The 2,151-nt window shown below is 37.2% G+C and overlaps 1 protein-coding gene across 7 annotated transcripts in view; it reads left to right on the forward strand.

The window, feature by feature from the left end:
* Positions 1-2,151, forward strand: part of NUP214 (nucleoporin 214) — a 101,689-nt gene that overhangs the window by 27,937 nt on the left and 71,601 nt on the right. For all 7 annotated transcript variants that reach the window (XM_032257626.1, XM_032257624.1, XM_032257625.1 and 4 more), the window contains 3 exons: positions 18-104; positions 306-455; positions 1,440-1,598. In XM_032257626.1, the coding sequence (XP_032113517.1) occupies positions 18-104; positions 306-455; positions 1,440-1,598 (396 nt within the window). The remainder of the gene's footprint in view (positions 1-17; positions 105-305; positions 456-1,439; positions 1,599-2,151) is intronic.

Consider the following 2,151-nt stretch of genomic DNA (forward strand, 5'->3'; position numbering starts at 1 on the left):
TTTGCCTCTCATTTTAGCCAAAGTCACTTCAGCCTGCTGTTGCAGAAAAGCAGGGACATCAGTGGAAAGATGCAGATCCTGTGATGGCCGGAATTGGGGAGGAGGTAAATATGTTTCATGAGGGCTTTTTTCTGGAAGTAGCTGACAGACTTGGATGGGTCAAAGTGCCAAACCCTACATGACTAGTTCATTCTAGCTTTGAAGCCTGGCCTATCCCAACAGTTCGAGCAGTTAATAAGCACAGTAGCAATGACATTACTGTTTGTCATTCAGACTGAGTAGTTCCTCATTTGTGGCTTCTACAGATTGCACACTTTCAGAAGGAGTTGGAAGAGTTAAAAGCCCGAACTTCCAAAGCCTGTTTCCAAGTAGGCACTTCTGAGGAGATGAAGATGCTGCGAACAGAATCAGATGACTTGCACACCTTTCTTTTAGAGATTAAAGAGACCACAGAGGTTTGTGTTTATGGATACTTTTCCTGAGTTGAATTGCATTTAAAAAATGTTTTCTCCTACTATTCCATGGGTGTATATACTTTATTTCTTCAAGGACCACCAGGCCACAACCAGTGTTGTTTTTTTAGCATGGCTAAGTAGCCTTCCTAGAATCCCTGAGTTCAGATCCTACCTTCAGCACTTAATAAATTATGTGACTTTGGACAAGTTAATCTTGTTAACTCTGTTTCTCAGTTTTCTCATCTATAAGATGGAGTAAGTTTCTACGCCTTTGACACATACCACATACTATGTACTCCATAAAGTTTATTATAGTTGTTAATTTGGTGTATTTGAAATTTTATTATCTATCTTTCATAGTGTTAGATTTTTAAAAAGCAGGGTATTTTAGAACATACACAGTATGAAAATATTAAATGTTTGGTGTTAATAGTGTTAATTATTGTTACTATTATTATTTCTTACTGTATGCCAGGCACTGTGCCAAACACATCACTTGTATTATCTCACTGAATCCTCACAACTTTCCTGTGTCATACATACTGTTAACCTCTCTGTTTTGCAAGTCAGAAAATGAGGCTTAGGTAAATTTGTCAAAAGTCACCCACTTACCAAGTGGTAATGCCAGCATTCTGTTTCAGACTCTCTGATTCCAGAGTTCCGGTATTAAATAGCATGTTTGGAAAGAGGAAAGTTCTTTAGAGTATTAGCAGTAATTATCTTCACATAATAATATTGTAGCTACTGACCATGGTTTTGTATTTTCCGAATTTTCAGTAATTAGCATGTAGTTTTTTTAATGGGGTTGAAAAATAAATGTTAAAAAAGTGTCTTTCTAAGCAGTTAAATTCTTTTTTTACATGGCTTAAATATATTCAGATGGTCATTGTGTTCAGTGTTTGAGAAACATCACCTTCCTTGATCTAAACAGAAAGATTTGGACTTACAACTTTTTGTATCAACATATTATTGTACTTTTTCTAGTCGCTTCATGGAGATATAAGTAGCCTGAAAACAACTTTACTTGAGGGCTTTGCTGGTGTTGAGGAAGCCAGAGAACAAAATGAAAGAAATCGTGACTCTGGGTATCTCCATTTGCTTTATAAAAGACCACTGGATCCCAAGAGCGAAGCTCAGCTTCAGGTAGGAGATCTATGTAAATCTATTTAAAAGATTTAAAAACAAACTCATGTAACAATTGCTATCTTTTTTTGTGTATAGATTTGGATGATGGCTCTTTATGAAGTTGTTAATTTTCTGCATATAATTTACCACATTTCCCATAAACTTCCTTAACTGTGGCTAAGAAAATGATATACTTCATGCAATTATGTAATTTTTTTTAATACTTTTTTTTTTTTTGAGACAGGGTCTTCTGTTGCCCATGCTGGAGTGCAGTGGCATGATCTTGGCTCACTGCAACCTCTGCCTCCTGGGTTCATGCAGTTCTTCCTGCCTTAGCCTCCCAAGTAGCTGGGATTACAGGCATGCAGCACCACTACGCCCAACTAATTTTTTTCTTTTCTTTTTTAAATTTTATTTATTTAGTTTTCTTCTTCTGCCTTCCTCTCCTCCCCCTGCCCACTTTATTTTTTTTTTTTTTTTTTGGAAAGGGGGTCACATGTTTCCCAGGCTGGGGTGCAGTGGCCCCATCTCGGCTCACTGCAACCTCCACCTCCCATGTTCAAGTGATTCT

This window comes from Sapajus apella, unplaced genomic scaffold (genome assembly GCF_009761245.1).
Source record: "Sapajus apella isolate SASKATOON/1434 unplaced genomic scaffold, GSC_monkey_1.0 scaffold97, whole genome shotgun sequence".
NCBI lineage: Eukaryota > Metazoa > Chordata > Mammalia > Primates > Cebidae > Sapajus > Sapajus apella.